At 42.5% G+C, this 23,116-nt stretch overlaps 1 protein-coding gene across 1 annotated transcript in view; it reads left to right on the forward strand.

Moving 5' to 3' along the window:
• LOC126419383 (kielin/chordin-like protein) overlaps positions 1-23,116 on the forward strand; it is a 120,356-nt gene that overhangs the window by 52,924 nt on the left and 44,316 nt on the right. The window contains exon 9 of the mRNA XM_050086571.1: positions 4,503-4,518. Within this exon, the coding sequence (XP_049942528.1) occupies positions 4,503-4,518 (16 nt within the window). The remainder of the gene's footprint in view (positions 1-4,502; positions 4,519-23,116) is intronic.

A 23,116-nucleotide genomic window follows, 5' to 3' on the forward strand; every position in this document is an offset into this window, starting at 1 on the left:
CGCGCACAGACCGTTACTTACACCGAGGTCAGAAGCGCCACTCATATCGAAAGCGAGGCATCATAAAAAGCCTGGCGGATAGAGCAAGGAACATCTGCGAATCAGAGCTGCTTGACGAGTAATCAAAACACCTCACCTCTCCATTGCTCAATAATTGTTATTCATCTGTTAAGATAGAAAGAGCTTTAAGTCGCCGTGAAAATTAGTAGCGATGCACAAGAGCTTGAGAAATCCAAATTTTTCCTACCAGATTTTCGTTTAGGACATTACTGACCGTATAGGAAAAATCTTAAGAAAATGGAACATTGCGGTAGTCTACAAACCCATCCGGAAGATACAGGGTCACCTAAAATTGGCCAAGGATGCTAGCAAATCGCTGGAAGTAGGAATTTGTAGGATTCCTTGTAGTTGTGGGGAAGTGTACGCGAGTACTACTACTACAACTACAAGAAAAACCTAGAAGAGCACACGCACAATTTTTGCAGGTAGGAAAACACCAAATTGTATTTGATATAACTCAAGTACTAGCAGCCACACACGAATACTATGAAAGACTATACAGATAGGCCATTGAGATCGTTAAATACCGCAGAAATTTGAGCAGAAAGTAGGAGGTCGTGAAAATGAATGACATCTGAATTCAGGTGTTGAAGAAGATGTGTACCAGTGTTCCACCATGGGATGATAGCAACAGCGGAGACAGCTCTCAACAAAGGCCAATTTGCAGCGGGTATTCAAAGCATACGAAGTTGCGCCGTAGCAGGGGGCCGGTCGGAGTGGCCGTGCGGTTCTAGGCGCTACAGTCTGGAAGTGAGCGACCGCTACGGTCGCAGGTTCGAATCCTTCCTCGGCCACGGATGTGTGTGCTGTCCTTAGGTTAGTTAAGTTTAATTAGTTCTAAGTTCTAGGTGACTGATGACCACAAAAGTTAAGTCGCATTGTGCCATTTCGTAACATGGGAGTACGCAGAAACGGAACTTCGCTGCAGTCAGTAGCGAGCCAGGGCTTGACTCGGACACAAAAAAGCTACGATCCCCCTTCAAAATGTTTCATTCGCAGATGGGGACGAAACTTTGAGTTTTAATGTGCAGTCCATTCGACCATGGTATAGTAGCTTGGAATATTTTATTAATTGTGACGTTTTCCGCCGTGAATCTTTACATTTTACGATGTAAGTTGTGCTTTTATGAAAGTCTACAAAATGCATTAGTCACAGCTAGACTCAGCCGTGTCAGACAATTAAGCACACCAGACAAACAATCAGTAGACATCTCTGTCCTTGACAACTATCACAGTGCGGAGGGGAAGACAGCCCACAAGCCATTCAGTTCTGACTGGTTTCCATAAAGCTACCAAACGGTGGCTATGTTGATTCCTACATTTCACCCAATGTTCCTAATACTGTGTTTCACATTTTCTAAAAGATAAAGAGCGACTGGTTTAGTTGTTACCTCGGAAGACGGGAGCGCTCTCCGTATACTCGACATGAAGATGTAGAAGAAAGGGCAACACTTTGTCACTGAGGATATTAATATAACTTGGGTTCATCAATAGCAGCAGAGAATGTTATAGCAGGAGTAGGATTCGTTATGAATAGGAAGATGGGGCAAAGAGTGCTTTTCTATAATTCTTTCTGCACTTATGACAAAAACTTAAGAACTCTCTCTCTTTATGACACTTTTTAATGGAAGTGGGGTACTTAAGAGTGTGGGATAACTTCCTAACACCTACTGTTATCCATTTGTTTTGTGAGACATTGTTATTGATGTGGATACTTTTGGAAACGTCCTTTCAAAGTTCAGTTTAGATAATGTTCAGAGCTTTGAAAATTTCACATTTACATTAGCTTTTCTATCCACTTTATCCCAGACAGATTTGATTGTCCTTTAGAAAAAATTTTTAATTTAATTGCTGTTAAATGTCATCTGCAGGCCTGCAGTTTAGGGAGTTTTTCCATAAACGATTTTGCTGTTATTATTTGCCAAAAATTTACCCTTGGTCAACGATCTTTTACAACTGCATCACACTTATCCCTGCCCGTATTTGTGGCCTAATTGTCAATTACTGACGCAATCATTCTAGCAACCGTTATTGTACTATTGGTCAGCAAGAAAATGCTTGTACTCTGAAGGATATTTATAGAGTGCTGCTAGTTTCGTTTATGATATTTGTGTTCATGTTTACGTCTTCACACAAACTACTGTGCAGTTTCGAGATTGGACCTCAACTTCAAATTGTTGTATTTTATTTTTTATTGATGAGCATTTGTCAAGTCTATAAATTTTCCCATGTTACTTTTTCCAATTATTTCTTTTTCTTTTACGTGTAGTATATGTATCATTTGGTGTGTTAGAATCTTTCTTGTAAGTAACTGATCCACTGTTTCCCGTCGCATCCACTATAACTACATAGTCTTCTTTTGAAAAGTACTTCTATAAAGATCATAAATCCTCTATGATTAGCAAAAGATTTGGTACATAGGAAATTGTAACTGAGAGGCAGGATAATTAACACAGAAGAAATGATTTAGATGCAAAATTTTACTGCGATAGGAAAAGTCATCATTAACAACGCTATTGAACCAGTTTTGATAAATGAAAAAAATATTTGAGTGCTTACCATTGTGTGGTGGCTTTGGTGGACAGGAGAAAATAGTGAAATCGATCGATTCACCTGAAGTTAACATTTGAACCCTTGTTTATGTATTAATACCTTGAGCCAAGATAAATACAAAAGTGCAATTTCACTTGAACACTAAACGTGTCCTTGTAACCGAAATCAAATTAAGGACAGCAAAACGTTGTAAACACTCTGGCTCAATAAAATTCCACAGAATTTAATGTCACAAGAAATTAAGTATAAGCATAATGATTAGCACAACAAGAACTTCAAATTTTTACTCAGCTTTAAAAATGAAATATTTATAAAAACAACTCCTAAAAGAACCTATTTGAATCACTACCACTACTTAGCTTTAATATCCAATAAAATTTCAATTTAACTGTATTTTACAAAAATGTATGCCAATTAACAATTTACAAAGAGATCAGCAGCAAACGTGGATTTTTGGAACCATGAGGATAGCGATAACTTCTCTTGCATAGCCCATTGCATCCAAATAGCTCATCCTGTCATAACATATGCTTTGACGTATGAACATCAGTCCACTCATGCTCCCATGAACATAAAGAAATGTCACAGACTACCCTGAAACAACTCCGTATTAGCGACAGGGAACCTTATCTTGTTAGTGCAACGACACAGTATAGTAGTACTTTTTACAAGTATAATACGCTGACTGTGCATCAACAAGTGCACTCAAACGAGCTTGTCATTATAGAAGAACATTAAAATGCTGCTGACAGTCATTCATAGATGATAGTGAAAATAATGAGACAACTGCCTATTAATTTATACTAATATAAGTCAGTCCCTATACAGAACCACACAAATCCCTGAAAACCGTTTAAAAAGAGTCTACCAGCGCAAAAGCTGTGAGTAGTAACTATAAATTAAATCACAATACCTGTTTTTATCGCAAGCATACACACATCATGGCCAAATTCTCGCCTAGTGGTCTAGTTGTCTAGTCACACTACTGTCACTGCCATAAGTTCAGGCTGCATTGCCTCCGGGAACCACAAGAGATAGAGCAGACTTGCGATCGCTCAGTGTGTGCGACCTGCCCCAGTAAACAAACCACATTCAAAACTTGCGGCAACGCTCCTCCATGTCGGCGAGTAAACGCCTTTCCTCGTTTGTCTCTGTGCACTGACTGAGTGCCCACTTCCGTGTCCGCACTGCGGCCTTATAAGCACTTCCACAACAAGAAAGAATAGACCACAAGACTCCAGGAAGTATGGCCAACCTCTGACCTCACACTAAGCAATAGTGTGGCATGCACGTACTTCTCCCCCAGCCCCGTCCTTAATTCGGCAACCAGCTGAGAAACCCACATTGGCCCTGAGAATGTAGATTAATTTGAGAGAAATGACCCCTAACTTCATTGACCATTTGGAGTCTCCTTAACAGAAGGCTATACTGACTCTCTGAAAACTCTTAACAAAATCATAGCCACCAGCTCGGTGAGTGTATGGTTGCCACCCTGTATTATCGCGCATAGTTTCATCTTATGTGTCTCCGTAATATTCCTTTTCGTCCACGACAATTGTATATGCACCCATCGAGCATTTCTCTTCTCAGACAAAACGTCGTCAATAGACTACAAAGTGCAGGTTCGAGTGGGTACCCGATACCCCACAAGCAAACTCATAGACGTGTACTGATGGCTTTCATGGTACGTGGTATTAAACGCCATTATTTACCGGGGGAGGGAATGATCCTATCCATTCCGGTAATCGCTGCAGGCTGTCAGTGCGGAGCTAGTGTGTTTATTAATACGTTCAACATATGATGGGTTCGCATAATAAGGTGGTGTTGTTACATGCTGCGTTGCTTAAATTTATGTGTGATAAATGTGATCATATTATCAGTCGCCATAGATTCTGGAGTACAACTGTGCTAAAAATTAACTGTAACTCTGGGATCACTGCTCTTTTGAATAATAACCAGACTATTCTGACGAAGCTGTCCAAGCAAACTGGAATATGTGAATCTTCAGGTTTTCGCGGCGCAAAGACTGCTCCATTAAGTTTCGGGAATGCAGCCGCATAAATTCTGCTTCTTCTTCTAATATTTCGGCTGTATACCTTTCAGCCATCTTCAGAGAGAGCCGTACGACTGACGCTCCAGCGCTCGCTCCATCCTTTTAAACTCGCGGACCGCGCCACTGCGCATGCGGCCACAGATAAATAAGGCGCCAGTGATGTTGATCGGCGACAAAGACGTAACATATGCATGAGTTACGTCTGTGGCTGCGCATTCGATCCATGCTGGGAGGTCGATGTATTACTGGGAGCTGAACTGTAGCGACGTCTTTGTAAGTTCAATATTGAAAGTGCCGGATTCCATGATTTATCTAATGTGAAACCGCTGTCTCTATTAATTAAATTCTTCGCCAAGCGGATTTCAATGGCCTTTTTTACTACGGAGTCCCAGAAAGATGAAACAGAAGTCAGAATTTCGACATTTTCATATACCATAGAGTGACCAGAATCAATACAATGCTCTGCCACAGCCGATTTACTGGGTTGTAAGAGCCGAGTGTACCTGCGATGTTCCGTACACCTCTCTTGGACTGTACGATTCGTTTGTCCGATATATGAAAGGCCACATTCACATGGTATCTTGTAAACTCCAGGCTTGCGGAGTAGTAAGTCATCTTTAACGGAACCCAGGAGTGCAGCCGTCTTCGCCGGTGGACGAAAAATCACTTTTACTTTATGTTTAGTGAGGATCCGTCCTATTTAGGATGAAAGGCTTCCCACATACGGCAGGACAGCCATGGATTTAAATGTTTCCTCGTCATCTTCTGCATTCCTTACGGACACCTTAGGTTTTATTTGTAGTGCCTTACGTATCTGTTGTGGAGAATACCCGTTGTCCTCAAAAACTCTCTTCAGATGTAAAAGTTCGTCTTTTAAACTACTTTCATCAGATATGACGTGTGCTCGGTGTACCAAAGTTCTTAGAACACTGCTCGTCTGCGAAGGATGGTGACAGCTATTTGCATGTAAATATAAGTCCGTATGGGTCGGTTTCCGATATACTGCATGACCCAGAGTGCCATCTTCTTTGCGCAGAACCAAGACATCCAAAAATGGAAGACATCCCTCCTTTTCCACTTCCATTGTAAACTGAATTTGTTCATGGATGGAATTCAGATGGTTTAAGAAGTCCTGCAATTTGTCCTCGCCATGAGGCCACACTACAAAGGTGTCGTCAACGTGCCTCCAAAAAACTGTAGACTTCAAACTAGCAGACTCCAGGGCCTTCTCCTCGAAGTCCTCCATAAATAAATTGGCCACCAAGGGTGACAAAGGACTACCCATGGCAACACCGTCAGTCTGTTCAAAAAAGTCGTTATTAAATAAAAAGTATGTGGAGGTCATCACATGGTGAAACAAAGCTAAAATCTCCTTATCGAAACTTTTTCCAATGAGATCTAAAGATTCAGAGAGAGGTACCTTAGTAAATAGCGACACTACATCAAAGCTGACTAATAGTTCAGAGGTGTTCAGTTTCAAAGATTTTAATTTGCCAATGAAATCTGCAGAGTTCCTTATATGATGATCACATTTTCCCACAAGCGGCCTCAGTAGTGACGCCAGGTGCTTGGCACAATCATAGTTGGGAGAACCAATATTGCTCACGATAGGACGTAGAGGAACGTCTTTCTTATGGATCTTTGGGAGTCCATAAAGCCTTGGAGGCACTGCACCACTTGGTTTCAGTCTTCGTATGACTTCCGGTGGAAATGGGGAGGCATTCAAAAGTTTTTGAGGACAACGGGTATTCTCCACAACAGATACGTAAGGCACTACAAATAAAACCTAAGGTGTCCGTAAGGAATGCAGAAGATGACGAGGAAACATTTAAATCCATGGCTGTCCTGCCGTATGTGGGAAGCCTTTCATCCTAAATAGGACGGATCCTCACTAAACATAAAGTAAAAGTGATTTTTCGTCCACCGGCGAAGACGGCTGCACTCCTGGGTTCCGTTAAAGATGACTTACTACTCCGCAAGCCTGGAGTTTACAAGATACCATGTGAATGTGGCCTTTCATATATCGGACAAACGAATCGTACAGTCCAAGAGAGGTGTACGGAACATCGCAGGTACACTCGGCTCTTACAACCCAGTAAATCGGCTGTGGCAGAGCATTGTATTGATTCTGGTCACTCTATGGTATATGAAAATGTCGAAATTCTGACTTCTGTTTCATCTTTCTGGGACTCCGTAGTAAAAAAGGCCATTGAAATCCGCTTGGCGAAGAATTTAATTAATAGAGACAGCGGTTTCACATTAGATAAATCATGGAATCCGGCACTTTCAATATTGAACTTACAAAGACGTCGCTACAGTTCAGCTCCCAGTAATACATCGACCTCCCAGCATGGATCGAATGCGCAGCCACAGACGTAACTCATGCATATGTTACGTCTTTGTCGCCGATCAACATCACTGGCGCCTTATTTATCTGTGGCCGCATGCGCAGTGGCGCGGTCCGCGAGTTTAAAAGGATGGAGCGAGCGCTGGAGCGTCAGTCGTACGGCTCTCTCTGAAGATGGCTGAAAGGTATACAGCCGAAATATTAGAAGAAGAAGCAGAATTTATGCGGCTGCATTCCCGAAACTTAATGGAGCAAACTGGAATATATCTGTTTCCTGCCTTCGATCTAGGCAATGGGCCCACAAAATGTATGTCACTCGCTGAAAGGGTCTTTACAATAACTTGGACGCCAAATATCCGCTCTTGCCATTTTGTACTGATTTACTAACAGCATACACCTCACAACACCATTTCCGCTTACGGATCTCATGGTTAACTCTTAACCTAGTAAATTGCTGTCTCCTTTCCTTCCAGACCTTCCACATTCGTGGAAGCAGCAGAACGGCAAGGGAACCAGTTTCTTGGGCATAATGATTTCAACTCATTCCTCCCACATACCTAACAACACAACTCTATGTCTCACTAATCACAGTGTTGTTTCTCCTTTCTATAGCCTTTCCTTAATTTTATAAGGCGTTCATCCTGATCATGAAACTTTCTAATGTCACGAAACAGGCGAGGTATTTGTGTAATGAATGAAGTCAGCGGGGGCCTCAAAGCACCAATTTGCAGCAGCTGTATATCTCCTTGATTGTTCTCATTCCTCACAAACATTCGGCAGCCCGTCAGCTACAACATTCTCCAAGCCCGTGATATTATGGACTTCAAACTTAAAAATCTTGGGAGCTCACCTGGAAATGCGACTAGTTTTCCTTGTTATGGATTACATCCAACTGAGGACTTGACCGTCGGTTTCCAAGATGAACCTATGGCGTTCAAGGCAGCCTCCAGCTCATTCTCCAGTTCATTTAACCCTCTCGAGATGTAGGTAAACAAATAACGATGATGATCGTAACATTTGTTTTAAAGGCACAAACACAGCTTATTGGGAAAGACCCCACAAAAATTTACGTCCCTTTTTATGCTGGTTGTCAAGGGAAACTGCATTCTCCGCAAAGCCACCAATAAATTTCCTAAAAAAGTGTCCACCCCAAGAAGCAACGCAACATGCATGATATTCTTCAGTTGCGGTAACTGATCGTCGTGTTCCATTTCTGCGGGTCAGTACACTTTCCTTCCTCCAAAGAACATGCGTAAAGAAGCTATTTAGCATTCACTTCATTCCTGCCTCCCTCAATCACTCAAACATCTCCAATAAGCGTAGTTTATGTTTCTGTTTTAGTAATGTATCCAATGGATACTAATGATACTCGTTGCTCTTGTACAAATCTCTGTTTCCTCTATTAATATTTGTTTATTAGTCAGAGAAAACAATGTAACGTACTTTCTCTCCTTTAAGTGAGTCCTCGTACTATCAACCGAGACTTAACACCCCAAACGAGTTCCAGTCATCATCCACAAGTTACGTATATGAGGTCTTGCCATACCGAAGATGCGGTGGTACCTGTTAGCTTCTTCTAGGGATTTTGCTATCACGTTGGTTCCCTTTCGGTTAAATCTTTTCGGTAGTGCATTCACTTAACCAAAAAAAAAAAAAAAAAAAATGGTTCAAATCGCTCTGAGCACTATGGGAACATCTGAGGTCGTCAGTCCGCCAGAGCTTAGAACTACTTAATCCAACCGAAGGACAGAAGGACATCATACACATCCATGCCCGAGGCAGGATTCGAACCTGCGACCGTAGCAGTCACGCGGTTCCGGACTGAAACGCCTAGAACCGCTCGGCCACAACGACCGGCTTTTCACTTAACACATATGGGGACAACATTGAGAATCAGACGTGGAGAACGACGGGTTACTATAGTAACAAGGGACAAGAATTAATTACTGCTATTTGATGTGCTGCAGCCGCGAACTGTACGCCTGGTTCGACATTCAAAAAGGGCTGTAAGGTTTGTAGGTGCGGCGCGGACGGCAACAGCGTTGTCTGCAAACTCACACCACGTCCGAAATTATAATAATAGCACGCCACCAAACCTTGCACACACTTAAAAGTTTAGTTATGAGTATAAACCATATAATGAAACAACTTATCCACCTCACATGTGTCGTCGGTAGCACGTTGCTCATAGTTCATCAACTGTGTGCAGAAGATGAGTTGTGTATCATATATGTTAATGATGTAGCATTTAATTTAGGAATTAGTCCGAGTTTTTTGTGGTTGCCGTTTTTCGCAGGACCTATATATAAATGGTACTAGCTGCAGGCTGCAAATGGACTTTTTTTATTTTTCTTGTACGCTCCGCAAAGGGAGAAAAGAAACTACTATTGTATGGCCAACTGAATATGAGAAACAACTCACTGTTTACAGTAACTTATTAATTAGTACGAAAACGTGATAATAGTGATCACAAATCCCATTCCCCTAAAGAGATACAAAAAAAATTCACACACACATACACACACACACAACACGCACACACACATCCATGCATACATACATTCATTAACAGACATGCAGACATACAAAATACAATTGGAAATTAAAAACTGGGAAACTTGGCATCACCTACAGAAACAAGTGATACATCAAACACGGTTCAAAATGGTTCAAATGGATCTGAGCACTATGGGACTTAACATCTATGGTCATCAGTCCCCTAGAACTTACAACTACTTAAACCTAATTAACCTAAGGACAACACACAACACCCAGCCATCACTAGGCAGAGAAAATCCCTGACCCCGCCGGGAATCGAACCCGGGAACCCGGGCGTGGGAAGCGAGAACGCTACCGCACGACCACGAGATGCGGGCATCAAACACGGAAAACAGCGGTTGATATGTTATGTTTCTAAAATTATAATGACTGCACGAAACAGCAGAGACTTTCAACCGGTTTCCCACACTGAAGAAACCGTATGCCTTTCAAATTCTGAGTTTGATGTTATACTGTATCTCTAATTTATTATAGTACACTTCCCTGGACTATTTACAAGGGAACCTCCCCATCGCACCCCCCTCAGATTTGGTTATAAGTTGGCACAGTGGATAGGCCTTGAAAAACTGAACACAGATCAATCGAGAAAACAGGAAGAAGTTGTGTGGAACTATGAAAAAATAATCAAAATATGCAAACTGAGTAGTTCATGTGCAATATAGAGAACACGAAAAATGGAGTGAAGAAGCGCCGTGGTCCCATGGTTAGCGTGAGCAGCTGTGGAACGAGAGGTCCTTGGTTCAAGTCTTCCCTCAAGTGAAAAGTTTTCTTTCTTTATTTTCGCAAAGTTATGTTCTGTCCGTTCGTTCATTGACGTCTCTGCTCACTGTAATAAGTTTAGTGTCTGTGTTTTGCGACCGCACCGCAAAACCGTGCGATTAGTAGACGAAAGGACGTGCCTCTCCAATGGGAACCGAAAACATTTCATCGCAAGGTCATAGGTCAACCGATTCCTCCACAGGAAAATATTTATTGACCTTGTTATTGAAGTCGCGAGCTATATTTGCTGGATTCATATTGCCCACGGAATAGATCTCACGTATTTAATGCACTCTCGTCCAAAGTAGCGAACAGTCAGCTGCCAGCGAGGGAGCCTCGTCAGCAGGAATACTCTCTCTTCCGTGCGCTGTAGTCGACTGACGTCGTGTGTTTCGACGTTTGTTTAGTTGTAGCGTCCCCATACTACGGCGCAGTTACCTCGCATCGGACGGACGGACGGACAGATAATAATTGTCTGAAAACAAAAATTTAAACTTCTCACTCGAGGAAAGACTTCAACCAAGGACCTCTCGTTCTGGAGCTGCTAACGCTAACCACGGGAGCACGGCGCTCCGAAGCTCACGCTCTCCTTCATGTTGCCTATCTTGCGTATGGACTACTCAGTTTTTATATTTTGCTTATTTTTTTCATAGATCCACACAACTTCTTCCTGTTTTCTCGATTGATCTGTGTTCAGATTTTCAAGGCCTATCCACTGTGCCAACTTATAACCAAATCTGAGGGCGGTGCGATGGGGAGGTTCCTTTGTTAGAAATCTATGTGTGAAACTAAAAAGAATGAGACGAAAGGCGCCTGGATTATCAATAAAATAAAGAATTAATTTGAAGAATGCAAAAATTCGTTTTCATGAAAACCAGTGCAGTTTATAGTTTACACATTACTAGTGTTGTAATAAATTCCAATAGAGATTCAACAAAGGAGGATATTTTAAATCATGTGTTTAGTATGATTATTGACTGATTTTCTAGAATGATCCTTCTTAATTTTAGAAAACACACCAGATTCAGTTCTTAACAAGAAATATTTCAACACCACTAATACATTTAAAGCATCAACTGGATTTGTCAACGAAGTTACTGTCTGCTGAATTTTTGTACATACTGATAAAAATTTAAATGTAAAAGAAACACATTTTATAACTTCTTACATAGTTCAGTGCAGCTAATTTAGCATTCGTTGTTCTTGGAGGCCTTGGAGTGTGTCAAATCACTAAGCGCATTGTTTCATTCAGCAATATATCGTGAACTTATAGGAGAATTTATCCTTGAGGAAGAAATTCTTCATTGTACAGAAGCATGCCATGACAATAATACGTTCTGACCCTCCTGGATAATTTTGTGGGCAAGTATTTAATGGATTTGATGTAATCAGTACAGTGTCATAGTATATATTTTCCCTTGTGACTTTGTTGTAATAAGCCATTAGAGTTCATAAGGAATAAAGACATATATACTTTGCTACCAGAAAATATTAGCTTCATTATTCTTCATTAAAATGATTACAGCTTAAAAGTGGGTGAATAATGCTACTACAGAAGTATTATGTCGCTTACCCAATGATACTCTAAACTTTTCACGGAGAAAGGCTAAAACTGAATGCAGGTGTAGAACATCTTTCTGGAAAAATTGTCCTATTGCATGGAAGAAGTTTTAACTATAAATGTTTAGCTCATTTAGTATTAAAGTACTACAGACATATTTGAGTTATAAAAATAAATATGGTCTGAAATAGGCGTTGTGTTCAACCAAGTAAATAAAAATATAAAATATTCTAAATCCGGTGATGTGAACATCATTTTAGCATTCATATACTCATTTTAATCACTGGTTAGTAGTAAATCAGCACAGCATCATTTGCAGTAACTAAGAGTATTGACTTGCTGATGTACACATTACTGTACTAATGTCGATACTGTAAAGGTATTTTGTGTAGAATATGATAATAGTAAGTTTTGCATTAGTCTTAATGCAGAGACATTCGAGTTGATGGGTTGTAAGCATTTGTATATTTAGAGAAAAGTTTTGACATTAGCAAGGTATCGGTGAATATATGAGGCCAGATAACCACCTCATTTCAAGGTCACTTCCTGTGTCAGGTTACACCTGAGGCAGCTGGGCTTCTTATTTTCAGGGTCGTGTGAAGACCCTCACCTCTCGCCCCCTGACCCCTGTGAAACCTCAGCATATCGACAATTTGCGTGAGATACTGTCAAGGTCCCGAAACCATTGTAATATTTCTGACCTAGAAAAGGTCTCAGCCAGTTGTGTGTGTTAAAAATGGCAAGAAATCCTCTTGACCCTCCCTTTTCCTACCTAGGCCAATAAGAATCAAGCTCCCCCACCCCAACTTTATTACAAAAGTAATTACATGAGGTTTATCGCTTATGCTTATGCACTACAGTGAGAGTGAGAATTATCAATAGCAGTTCCCCAACTTAAAAAAATGGCTGTAAATATTCCGAAATTTATAAGCTAAGAAACTTTGACACTACAGAGTGTCACTGAATTACTCTAATTTAATGACATCATGACCTGTTCTGCGGAAGTGTGGTAAACATTAACATAGTTTGCGATGTAAGACACTTTGATATTACAGTATGTGACTGGGACACAGCTGAATTAATACAAATTAATGCTGAAATAGAACTTTCTGTAAGCACTACTACCTTCCAGTACTGTTCAGAGTCTGTTGAAATTTTATCAATTTTCTTCAAGTACCCACGTTCCCATTCTAGGATATATGTAAATATGTGTTTTAAATGCTAAAAAAACTTCTGCAGTGAGATGTTTTTAATAAATACTCCGAAATCTTACGTTAAAACAAATAGCACAAAGCAATGTTTTAGCAAATACACCCACATCCTACATTAAAGCAAACAGCACAGAGGAACAAATATGTACTAAGTCATCTCCCTGAATTATTAATAAGTAGGATCACTTACCCCTAGGAGAGTTGTAAAGGTGAAAGAAATCCACACACATATACCGGCATACACACACACACACACACACACACACACACACACACACACACTCGTACACACACACACACACACACACACACACACACACACACACACACACACAAAGGTCTGGTTGACCCCCTGGGGGAAACCGACACACAAAATACAGCAGTTTTGTGCTAGGTTATTTACAGCTGGATTGAATCTGTAATAAATGTAGATAACGTGACTAGTAGATCATAATCATGATACTGGAAGATAGTAGACAGTGGTTGTGTTGTAGAAATAACTCGGTAGGCAATGGTTGTGTGAGAGAAAGAGAGTGACGCGGTGGCAGTGGAATACAGTTGGTAATGACAGATCAGTGCCAGGAAATGAGTAAAGGAGACAGTGCCTAGGGTAGAGGCGTAAAGAGAAAGAGGAAGTGGAAATGGATGAGAATCTTTGATAATGGGAGACAGTCTGTACCTCGGTGACAGCCAGGAAGAAAGAGATACAGTCAGAAGAGACAGCATATGTTAAGGTAGCACACACACACACACACACACACACACACACACACACACACACACACACAGAGAGAGAGAGAGAGAGAGAGAGAGAGAGAGAGCGAGAGAGAGAGAGAGCAAGAGAATGACGGAGAGAGGAGACAGTAGGAGCAGGAGAGGACGAAGGGGGCTGCAGCTGTGACTCAGGGACAGTGACAGAGACACACAAAGAGTTAAAGACAGTGAGTTGGGGTGATTTATTGACTGAGAAAAGGCAACGGGCAATGAAAAGTGTGAACGAATTACAGCGATGGACTACTGGGTGTAACTAAGTTACAGTTAGAGGAGCTTCTGGGAGTTTGAGGGGAGTTACATGTTAAGAAAAGTGCGAATATGTTTGCATGCTACAAATCTATGGAATGTTTTTAAATGTGCTGAGGAAGGTAGAATGACTTTAAATAAACAGGAACATATTCGCATTTTTTGTGCTCTGACAGAAACATTTTTCCGCTGATATATGTGTGCAACAGGATTTTTTAACTTCCAGTTGGGAACCACCTCTATACAACTAGACGAGAATTGCCTGCAATGTGGGGGTTTCGCCCTACCCATGAGCATAGGAAATGAGAATGGAAAGAAAAACGACACAGTCAGTCACAGAATTTTTGAAGGGTGTTTAAGAATTAGGTTATTTATTTCGGCGTTCGCCGGTAATAGGATATGGCAATAACGTGTAGGAAGCACGTGAGGAAGGGGGGGGGGGCAGGAGGGGAAGACGCCTTTTGCATGATTATGTGTGATACAGCAACCGTAGTTTTAATATTTCATAAGGAAAAAATACGCAGTTTTTAAATGATTCCGTCAGGCTATCCTACAGATTCTCGACTCCGGGGATTTTGGTGGCCAGCAGAGTACAGTAAACTTCCCCTGGTGCTCTTCGAATCAGGCACGTGCACTTCGAGTTATGCGACAGATTGCATTGTCATGCTGGTAGATTCTATCGTGCCGAGGAAGAATCAAACTGCATATAGCGTCGGACATGATCCCGAAGGACAAATGCATACCTGTGTTGATTCATTGTGCTTTCCTCTCCAGAACGGTGAGATCGTCAAGGAATGCCATGAGAACATTCCCCAAACCGTAACGGTCCCTCCTACAGGTTGGACCTTTCCGACGATGGTTGCAGGACTGTACACGACAACGGCCAGTTGTGCAATGGAGCATCAAACGTGATTCACCTGAAAAGTGGACGTCCAGTTGTGATATTCGCGTGCAAATTCTAACCTTCATCGCTGATGAACAGCTGTCAGAATGGGCCCATGATCCAGGCGCCCGCTGCAGAGGCCCCATTTGCAGCAGTTCTCATTAAACGGTCGCTGAGGAGACACATTTAGTAACCCCTTGGTTCATCTGGGCAGTCAGATGCTCAATAGTTGCACGTTTATTCACCCGTACACATCTCCGCAGCCGTCGTACACCCCTGTCGTCCATGGCCCAAGGTGCACTGCAGTTGCCTGAGCACTGTTTTTGGATAGCGCCCTTTTACCATGCACGGTGTACATTAACCACAGCCGGAAGTGGTTTATTTGGGAAATATTCCCACTTCTGCCCCGAAAGCTAATGATCATGCCCTTTTGGACGTCAGAAGGATTGCCCCGTTCTACTGGGTCCCCCTGACACAATATATACACCATCCTCTGCTTGGTGCTGCCACCTGCCGTCTGTGCGAGGTTATTGAACGTTGACGTCGATCACAGACGATGGTCACTTTAATCGGAGTGGGTAATTTCATTTTCTGGAAATAACATGTGTAGGTGCCACTGGCGGATTGACGTCTTTGAGAAGCAAGATGGCCCTGATGTGTGGTGTGACTGATAACTGGAAGAAACAGATAGGGTTTCTGTGTCCTATTTCCGTATAATCTCAATTGCGGGGGACACTTCTCGGTCATCAGTAGGAGTTAGACAGGGCGGTGATTTTCCATTTATCAGGTATGCGTAGGACGTCCCTGGCAGTTACTGGCAGCCAATGAGTTTGCTGTCCGCACGTTGACACCTGTTGGCTGGAGATACATTTCTAAAGGTGATGGTAGTGCTTCCTGGCTCTACCGGCCGTGGTGAGGCGGTTACAGGCGTCTGGAGGCGGCAGTCCATCGCGGCAGCAGATCGTCGCGGCCTCAGCAGAGCTCACTGAAGATTCACGTGGATGCGATTGCGTGTGGGACTAAACTTACATTTTTAGTTTGTTTAAGACAAAGTGGTTGTCTATCATATTCCCATTCTAAGGTTCCGGCAATGCAACGATGCCATGTGTGTCAATTGTTTCTCGGCCTTTATTTGCAAGTCTGACATATTCTCCCCTTGGACGACGTTATAGTGAGGTAATTGTTATAACATACTGTGACATAATTTTTTTACTACTTGAGGCCGTAATTGCTTGCAGTGCACATTTTGGGATGACGTGGGTGTGGATTTTTGTCGCCATTATGTACGAGTTTACTGGGGGCAATATTATGGTGATGTAACACCTTAATAATGCAGAGACGACTTGATACGTATTTCTTGAGATATTTTGCAGAATATTCCGTTATGTCATTAAATTGTAGTAACTCAGCGACTTACTGTGACGAGAAAGTGCGTTATGTCATAAATTATGAACGTATTTACCGCCATTTTGCAGAATATGCAGTGATATCATTAAATTACAGTAGTTCAGTGACACACTGTAATATCAAAGTGTTTTATTTCGCGTATTATGTTAATTTGTACCTTAATTTTTTAAGTAGGGTAACTCTGCTGCTCATATTGCGGTGCAGAGAGCAGAAGCGACAAGGTTCATGCAGTTGCCCTGTATCAAGGAGGGGCATGAGGAGTGGGGAAGATTGATTATTATTGGCCTAAAGAGAGTAAGTGGCTCAGGGAGGGGTATGGCGCCATTTTTAACGTGCACAGTTGGCCTAGATCTTTATCTGATCCAGAACTCTTATAGTGGTTCAGGAAAGTTGGTAGTTGGTAGTGAAAATGTCCGAAATGCTGACTCCCCCGTAGGAAGGGGATGGAGGTTCCCCTTGACCTTTGGAGATAACAATCCCAGTAGCCTTAGGTGCAACCTGACACTAGAAGTGACCTTAATGTAAGATGTGGGATAATATTTGCAATGGTACGCTTCTGACGATGTAATTAGAACACACTGTTTGAACTTGTGAAAATAGAAGGAATAAACTACAGGGACTCAAGAGCTATTAACAATTTGTACAGAAATCGCACCGCCATTTTAAGAGTCGAAGGACGTGAAGCGGAAGTATTACTGGAGAACGCATCTAGTTGCATCCTAATTATACCAGGAGATGTTCAGGCAATTACATTAGGAAATTAGTTATTAACAGTAGTAGTTGTTTGGACACTGAAATAACCGAGGATGCCCGAAGTGTGGAGGATATAAAGAGCAGACAGGTGAGCAAGAAAAGTGTTTACGAAGCGAAATAAATTTCTTCAGACAAAATATAAATTTAAGTGTTGGGATGTCTTTTCTGATGATAGTGAAGTCTTGTATGGTCTAGAAGACTGATAAACAGTTCAGACAAGAATAGAGTAGAAGCTTTCGAAATTTCGTTTTTCTGATGAAGACTAGGCGGGTACAGTAGATAACTAACGGATAATATTGATCAAATCGGAGAGAAAAGAAGTTTATGGAATAACATGGTTAAAACCAAGGGTAGGTTGATTGGACACATCGTGCGGTAGTAGGAAATCGTGAAAATCATGACTTTATTCATGAATGAGGATGATGTGGAGGGAGGGGGGGAGGAGGAGGAGGAGAGAAACATAGATGGAGAGCAATCGTGACTACAGTAAGCAGGCTCATGTGGTTTTACTTTGCAGTAGTTGTTCTGAGTAAGGTTTCACATAAGAGAGTAAAAATGGAAATGCGTAAAATCTGTCCTCTGGCTGAAAACCACACCAGCAACAAGAATAAAAGTCTAAACTTGCAAACCACCGTTCAGCACAGGACAGATAGTGCATGTTTTATGAGCTAACACACATCTGTGTACACTCAGGTGTCCCGATGTCTAATAGAAATACACGGGCTGCCGCATGTGCCACGGGATATTTCAGGATCACTCTGAATACCTGGTGAAGCTTACCGAAACTTGTCCACTGATACAGACCTTTGTTTTAATTTGCAGGCGTCCTGTGAAACACAAGCAGAGTCTCGGAGCGGGTCTGAACTTTGTGAAGAGGGAGCTGGCTGAAAAACTAAAAAATAAGATGACGTGTTACGTGTGGCAATACTTGATATAAAAGTATCATGACTGTAATTTGAGATCCCTTGCAAATGTTTCTGTGGATAATAAAAAACTTAGCATTAAGCAACGATTGACATCTAATGTGCAGTTTAGTAATGCTTCCATATCAGAATAGAAATGTTTTCTTTGACCATATCCTCGGCTTTGAAGGTCGATTTATTTTTATTGTGTAGTTTTAACATTGACATATTGCCGTTGGTTTTCAGATTTTCCTACACAGTGTTACACGTGACAGTATTTTGTACTACTCTAACTTTTAATGAGTTAGAAAATTATGTTTCCTGCCTTCTTTACCTCAAATTACACACTTGGTGACGGATACAGAGCAATTAGTTCAGTTCTCAGTTAGACAAGCGTGGCCTGTAGGAAGCCTTACCGTTGCCATTACTTCTGTCTCTGGGTATTCTGGAATATCCTTTTCTGTGATATAACAGGTCTTCCATTTCTTGTTTTTACTCTGCGCTGTAAGATAATCTTTAGGAAATATTTCATGTTTTGTTTGTTAAGAAGGTTTTCGTTAGTGTTATTGAAGTAAGTATTCTGGATAGCTGATGTGGGACACCATTACCATAAATTTTGATATGGGATGCCATTCATTTGGGTGCAGGAAACAGTGTAGTGGAAAGTGGCAGAGGGCTGTATACATAATGTTAAAACAATTTATTAATTAGTGTTAACAAATTAGAGCACATACACAATAAAAAACAATAATTATCAGCGCTCACTTCTCAAAATCCACTTAACAGTTGATATAATATAATACCATTTCATATAACCTGTACCTATAGAATTAAACAGTTCTACAGCAATGATGTTCGAATAATTATACCTAATACACAATAAAAGGAAAATAAGAAAAAGACAACAAGAAATATTTACCCAGAAATGTCGAATCCAAAACGTATGCAACCATAGACGACACCAAAGTAGTACCGAAGAGGCAACAGAAGAAAGTGCAAATCAGCAGTAATACACCAGCCTTAGTTAGACACTGCTGGATACAATAAACGGTACACATCAGTGACTATGACAGGTAATACACTCCTGGAAATGGAAAAAAGAACACATTGACACCGGTGTGTCAGACCCACCATACTTGCTCCGGACACTGCGAGAGGGCTGTACAAGCAATGATCACACGCACGGCACAGCGAACACACCAGCAACCGCGGAGTTGGCCGTCGAATGGCGCTAGCTGCGCAGCATTTGTGCACCGCCGCCGTCAGTGTCAGCCAGTTTGCCGTGGCATACGGAGCTCCATCGCAGTCTTTAACACTGGTAGCATGCCGCGACAGCGTGGACGTGAACCGTATGTGCAGCTGACGGACTTTGAGCGAGGGCGTATAGTGGGCATGCGGGAGGCCAGGTGGACGTACCGCCGAATAGCTCAACACGTCGGGCGTGAGGTCTCCACAGTACATCGATGTTGTCGCCAGTGGTCGGCGCAAGGTGCACGTGCCCGTCGTCCTGGGACCGGACCGCAGCGACGCACGGATGCACGCCAAGACCGTAGGATCATACGCAGTGCCGTAGGGGACCTCACCGCCACTTTCCAGCAAATTAGGGACACTGTTGCTCCTGGGGTATCGGCGAGGACCATTCGCAACCGTCTCCATGAAGCTGGGCTACGGTCCCGCATACCGTTAGGCCGTCTTCCGATCACGCCCCAACATCGTGCAGCCCGCCTCCAGTGGTGTCGCGACAGGCGTGAATGGAGGGACAAATGGAGACGTGTCGTCTTCAGCGATGAGAGTCGCTTCTGCCTTGTTGCCAATGATGGTCGTATGCGTGTTTTGCGCCGTGCAGGTGAGCACCACAATCAGGACTGCATACGACCGAGGCACACAGGGCCAACACCCGGCATCATGGTGTGGACAGCGATCTCCTACACAGGCCGTACACAACTGGTGATCGTCGAGGGGACACTGAATAGTGCACAGTACATCCAAACCGTCATCGAACCCATCGTTCTACCATTCCGAGACCGGCAAGGGAACTTGCTGTTCCAACAGGACAATGCACGTCCGCATGTATCCCGTGCCACCCAACGTGCTCTAGAAGGTGTAAGTCAACTACCCTGGCCAGCAAGATCTCCGGATCTGTCCCCCATTGAGCATGTTTGGGACTGGATGAAGCGTCGTCTCACGCAGTCTGCACGTCCAGCACGAACGCTGGTCCAACTGAGGCGCCAGGTGGAAATGGCATGGCAAGCCGTTCCACAGGACTACATCCAGCATCTCTACGATCGTCTCCATGGGAGAATAGCAGCCTGCATTGCTGCGAAAGGTGGATATACACTGTACTAGTGCCGACATTGTGCATGCTCTGTTGCCTGTGTCTATGTGCCTGTGGTTCTGTCAGTGTGATCATGTGATGTATCTGACCCCAGGAATGTGTCAATAAAGTTTCCCCTTCCTGGGACAATGAATTCACGGTGTTCTTATTTCAATTTCCAGGAGTGTAGTTTACTTGAACGCTATAACCAACTGAACATATCGTTTTGAATATGCCAGGACTGACATCGGCCAAATTGCTTTAAACAAGTGCAACCACTTGACGAGTTGATTTGGATAACGCAGACGCAGTCGTCTCGACAATGTGGCACAGGTGACACAGGATACGCTCTCATCTAGCCTTAGGAAAGGAAGAAAAACCAAAACTTGCAACTCTTGACTTCTGACCGCACTGCGTCGCCTGAATCCGTGAAGCCTATCGCCGTCTGCTTTTCCAGTCGGGGCAATGCCACCGCAAGTCCCAAATGGAGGTCTACCAGTCTGCCTCGCTGCCCTGTTCCATGACACACATGACACCACATTTCGCACGTTCAGCCGACTGCTACCTTTCTACAGGTTTCTAGCAGTGTTTCTTCTAAGCTGGTATCCAGACTACTGCCTACACTGAAGTGTCAATGGAGGCATACCGGAGCACATGGCGACAGTAGCTGCACCATCTACAAGGTATCGCGCTGTCACCGGCAAGTCGATGCCGAACAAGCTAGGTCAGAGAATCAAAGACTTGGCAGCTGCTGTCCATGGCCCGCAGGCGCTGGCTCTAGTTGGTGTTGCCCTTACCCCAGAGTGACGCTGCATCAGCAGCTTAGCAGACACATGCGACTTGAGTGGTGGCAGTAACACACGACCTAGGGCAGTGTGCAGCGAATTGCTAATTTACATCACACATTGTGATACTTCATTTTGATCCTTTAATAACATATATGATTCTGATGCTGCTCACATTTTAGTATGTTCACACCAAAAGAGGAAGAAGAAGAACAACAACAACAACAACAACAACAACAAGGAAAAGGAGGAGGAGGAGGAGGAAAAGAAAAGGTAGAAGAAACAGAAGAAACTTAAATAACTTATGCTGTTTTGTCAGTAATTGACAGTATGAGGACACAGTGCTGTGAAACACATGAAGGTATGTGATATCAGGTTGTTTGTTCTAGAAGTGGCAATGGTCACCCACCTTTCGTCCACTGTTTTTGCGGTTGTGCCGAGACCTCTGGGACACATTTACCATGTTATTACTGCGTGATACTCTGTAAACAACAAAAACCCAAGTCTTCTAATCTATCAGAACAACGTTCCTAAGTGGTGCCAAGCAAAACAACCAACGTTCACCCCTAAACGCAGCCATGTGATGATGAACAGAAGTTGGAAACCGGCAGTCACAAGGACAATTTAATGTGTTAACAAAGAACGTCCTTGTTGTTGTTGTTGTGGTCTTCAGTCCTGAGACTGGTTTGATGCAGCTCTATATGCTACTCCATCCTGTGCAAGCTTCTTCATCTCCCAGTACTTACTGAAACCTACATCCTTCTGAATCTGCTTAGTGTATCATCTCTTGGTCTCCCTCTACGACTTTTACCCTCCACGCTGCCCTCCAATGCTAAATTGGTGATCCCTTGATGTCTCAGAACATGTCCTACCAACCGGTTCCTTCTTCTTGTCAAGTTGTGCCACAAACTCCTTTTCTCACCAATTCTGTTTAATACCTCCTCATTAGTTATGTGATCTACCCATCTAATCTTCAGCATTCTTCTGTAACACCACATTTCGAAAGCTTCTATTCTCTTCTTGTCCAAACTATTTGTCGTCCATGTTTCACTCCGTACATGGCTACACTCCATACAAATACTTTCAGAAACGATTTCCTGACACTTAAATGTATACTCGATGTTAACAAATTTCTCTTCTTCAGAAACGCTTTCCTTGCCATTGCCAGTCTAGATTTGATAACCTCTCTAGTTCAACCATCGTCAGTTATTTTCTCCCCAAATAGCAAAACTCCTTTACTACTTTAAGTGTCTCATTTCCTAATCTAATTCCCTCAGCATCACCTGATTTCACTCGACTGCATTCCATTATCCCCGTTTTAATTTTGTTGATGTTCGTCTTATATCCTCCTTTCAAGACACTGTCCATTCCGTTCAACTGCTCTTCCAAGTCCTTTGCTTTCTCTGATAGAATTACAATGTCATCGCTGAACCTCAAAGTTTTTATTTCTTCTCCATGGATTTTAATACCTACTCCGTATTTTTCTTTTGTTTCCTTTACTGCTTGCTCAATATACAGATTGAACAACATCGGGGAGAGGCTACAACCATGTCTCAATCCCTTCCCAACCACTGCTTCCCTTTCATGGCCCTACACTCTTATAACTGCCATCTGGTTACTGTACAAATTGTAAATAGCCTTTCGCTCCCTGTATTTTACCCCTGCCACCTTTAGAATTTGAAAGAGAGTATTCCAGTCAACATTGTCAAAAGCTTTCTCTAAGTCTACAAATGCTAGAAACGTAGGTTTGCCTTTCCTTAAGCTATTTTCTAAGATAAGTTGTAGGGTCAGTATTGCCACATGTGTTCCAACATTTCTACGTAATCCAAACTGATCTTCCCCGAGGTCGGCTTCTACCAGTTTTTCCATTCGTCTGTAAAGAATTCGTGTTAGTATTTTGCAGAAGAACGTCTTTACATTTCTTCTTAGTAGCTTATTTATAAGGTATC

This window comes from Schistocerca serialis, chromosome 9 (assembly GCF_023864345.2).
Source record: "Schistocerca serialis cubense isolate TAMUIC-IGC-003099 chromosome 9, iqSchSeri2.2, whole genome shotgun sequence".
Taxonomy (NCBI): Eukaryota; Metazoa; Arthropoda; class Insecta; order Orthoptera; family Acrididae; genus Schistocerca; species Schistocerca serialis.